At 27.5% G+C, this 3,501-nt stretch overlaps 2 protein-coding genes across 2 annotated transcripts; both read right to left on the bottom strand. All coding sequences in view use genetic code 12, as the record gives it.

Moving 5' to 3' along the window:
- Positions 1-572: 572 nt before the first annotated feature.
- Positions 573-1,401, bottom strand: DFJ63DRAFT_326613 (cytochrome oxidase subunit I; the record flags this gene model as incomplete). The annotated part of the gene is made up of 2 exons (XM_064907617.1): positions 573-1,064; positions 1,164-1,401. The coding sequence occupies 2 exons, from the start codon at positions 1,399-1,401 to the stop codon at positions 907-909; spliced, it is 396 nt and encodes a 131-aa protein (XP_064759200.1). The 3' UTR covers positions 573-906.
- A 989-nt stretch (positions 1,402-2,390) lies between these two features.
- Positions 2,391-2,849, bottom strand: DFJ63DRAFT_344408 (ATP synthase subunit C family protein; the record flags this gene model as incomplete). Its single annotated transcript, XM_064908778.1, has 2 exons — positions 2,650-2,849; positions 2,391-2,431 (listed from the first exon to the last, which is right to left on the bottom strand). The coding sequence occupies exons 1-2, from the start codon at positions 2,828-2,830 to the stop codon at positions 2,391-2,393; spliced, it is 222 nt and encodes a 73-aa protein (XP_064759201.1). The 5' UTR covers positions 2,831-2,849.
- Between the last annotated feature and the right edge of the window lie 652 nt (positions 2,850-3,501).

Genomic DNA, 3,501 nt, shown 5'->3' on the forward strand with positions numbered 1-3,501 from the left:
AGGGAGACCGGGAGATAAGAATATATATCTAATTTATTAGTTTTCAATGGATATGTATTATAATAATTTAATTATTTTACAAGTATCTTTAATACATTATTTGTACATGGTATTTTTTTTTGTTCGTGATGGGGATAAGTTGTGTACTATTCCTCTATTTATCATTATTAAAATAATGATAATATTATGATTAATACATATTGTATTAGATTCATATTTTAAGAAAGTATATATGTATTTAATGAAAATAACTATTTGTTTCGAAAAAAAACCAGTTAATCAGAAATCATTAAAGATGGTAATACCAATATTTTAATTATTATAATATTTTCATTATTCTAATTAATTTTTCATTGAATTTAGGAAAAATATTAATTTTATTAATTTTTATTGGTAAAACTAAATTACCATAAATAATAAATATAATAAATGAATATCATTTTTTTTGTTTATTGGATTCATATTATATATTTTATTTTTAGATGATTCTAAATGTATATTACCTAGATTTAAATTATATCTTAATATAATTTAAGATATTTAAATCTTTTGATTGTATTATAATACTTAAATCTCTTTTACCTAATTTAAATATCCCATTACTTTCAAAATATCCAATAAATCATTCTATGAAATCTTTCTCCGGTTTATTCTTATATTCATATAAATCATTATATTTATTATAAAATCATTGAAGTTAAATTCATTATTTATATATATATTATTATATGAAATGATTAAATAAATTGATATTAAATAGAATAAGTGTTCGTATAATATTGGATCACCACCTGCTCCGATTTCGTAGAAACCTGTATTGAAGTTTCTATCTAATAATAATAATGTTACTGCTGCTGTAAGTACAGGTAAAGATAATAATAATAATATAGCAGTGAAGAATATAGCTCATACGAATAATGGTGCATTAATCATATGAATACCTATTGTTCTCATATTTAAAACTGTTACTATAAAATTAATAGCTCCTAATAGACTTGATATAGTTGTTAAATGTAAAGCAAATATAGCAAGGTCAACACTAGGTCCAGAATGTGAACCTATAGCTGATAATGGTGGATACACAGTTCAACCAGTACCGGCACCATTTTCTATTAATAATGAACCTATAACACATACTAATGCTGCTGGTAAACATCAAAAACTAATATTGTTTAATCTTGCGAATGCCATATCTACTGCTCCTATTAATATTGGTAAAAAGAAATTACCAAAACTACCAATTAATACTGGCATTACAAATAAGAAAATCATAGCGATAGCGTGTGCTGTAACTAAAACATTAAAAGCATGATTATTACCTAATAGGAATTGAGAACTACCTGTTGATAATTCTATTCTTATAATTACGGACATACCTGTTGCAACCATTGCTGCAATCATACCATAGATTAAATAAAGTATACCAATATCTTTGTGTGATGTACTAAATAATCAACGTGTTGTGTAATTCATTGTTTTATGCATATATAAAATATATCATATATTTATCGTTAAGTGTATTAACCTTATTATATAAAACCTGGAATATACCAGATTAGATATTTATCTTATTCATTATATCTTGTATATAATGATACTCATTTTAATTAAATCTTACCTATATAAAATTAATTTAGTTATATGTCTTATTTGATACATCGTCGTGGTTGCCGGCGGCCCTATTAATTTAGAAGCTCTTAAATTAGAAAGAAGATTTATTCCTATCATCAAACCTCTTATCAATAAATTATATATTTAATGGCCCCCCCCTAAAGGGGGGGCTATAGCCCAGCCTTAGGCTGGGCCATCAATCTATTTCATAATTATTCATAGTTATCATATAGATATATATGAATTGAAATAAAAGAGTCAATAGAAAATGTAGTCCCGGTCATCTTTGATGACCGGTGATGAGTATAAATCATGATGTTTGATAATCTCAAAATTAGATAACAACAACAGGGGGATATATATTATATAGATATATCATAGTTATAGTTATAAAGTCAATAGAAAATGTAGTCCCGGTCATCTTTGATGACCGGTGTGTAGAATAAATCTTCTACATATTATGTGGATTAAGGACATAGATATAGTTTTCCGGGCATAGATAAAGTAAGGCCGCCCGGAGGGCGGCAATAAGCCCCCACGCACCGCGTGGGGGCCGATCGAATGTCATAGATAAATGATATAGATATATATAAATAGATTTATTTCACCTACTTTGTAGGTTGGATAAGTATAAAGTCTATAATGACATAAAGTTAATAAAGACATATATGGATATTGATATCTAAACCCGGTAAGCATTGCTTACCGGGTATGGAAGTATCTATTAAATTTATATTTGTATAGATAATCTATCATTGGTCAATGTGAGAGTGACCTGGCTAATCTTTATTTTGATAAAGATTGGTCACCGATAATTGACCTACATATAAAGATATGATAAAATAAGACATAAATCAGGTAAGGACAAATGTGATATTAAATCATACCCCGGCCAGCTAAGCAGGCCGGGGATTAAGTACCTAATCAATTTTCATTTTGTAGATCTAAAATATTTATTTCTTTTTCTATGAATAAATCAAATTTTGTCTTAAACTCCGTATAATAAAAGGAATGATATCATTAGACAAAACAGGCCACAGGCTTCGGCTAAAGCAAATCCTAAAATGGCTTGTGGGAATAAAGTGGCTCTAAGTGATGGGTTTCTTGAAGTTCCGTTAATTAAAGCTACGAAAACTAAAGCGATACCGATAGCTGCACCTCCTAATCCTAAAGTGGCGATAGAGGCACCGATGTATTTAGCTGCTAATGCTAATTGCATATTAAAAAATATATTATATCAATAATGACATTACTTCACCTATGAGAAACAAAGAAAGAATATAGATTTAAAGATAAAAAGGGGAAGGTAATTGAAATATAGATAAATGGGAAAGATAATTTAAATATATTATAAGGGAGAGTGATAATGATATATAACATAATTTGGATATGGTAATCCCGGATCATTAAGGCTGTAAACTCTAAGATAATTATCTACCCCCTTGGGATAAGGTGGACTAATATAATATATAAATATAGATATTTAAGTGCAGGGGGATCAACAAATGAAAGGATGATTTGAATCTATGATTCCGATAAGTAAAAATAATTGAAAGCGGTAGTTTATTCTACGGGTATTTACTATGTAAATATCCCTTTTAAATATTATCTTATTTAGGTATATAAATGAGATGATTAATAGCCCCGCCCGGTAGGGCCTTAAATACTACTATTTTAATTATTTTGATATTTTTTTTTTCTTTGATTTGGTATATATCCTATTTATATTTTCAAAATATGGATATTTAAAATATTTTTTAAGACAAGATTAAATCACTTATTTTTATGATATATAACTTTATAAATAGATATGATAATCATGAGATTTTAAAATATATGTTTTAGGTATGCTATTCCGACGACTATGTCGTCGGGTAAGAGGATAGCTGT

Source organism: Scheffersomyces coipomensis (genome assembly GCF_036884675.1).
Source record: "Scheffersomyces coipomensis strain NRRL Y-17651 chromosome Unknown DFJ63scaffold_23, whole genome shotgun sequence".
Lineage (NCBI taxonomy): Eukaryota > Fungi > Ascomycota > Pichiomycetes > Serinales > Debaryomycetaceae > Scheffersomyces > Scheffersomyces coipomensis.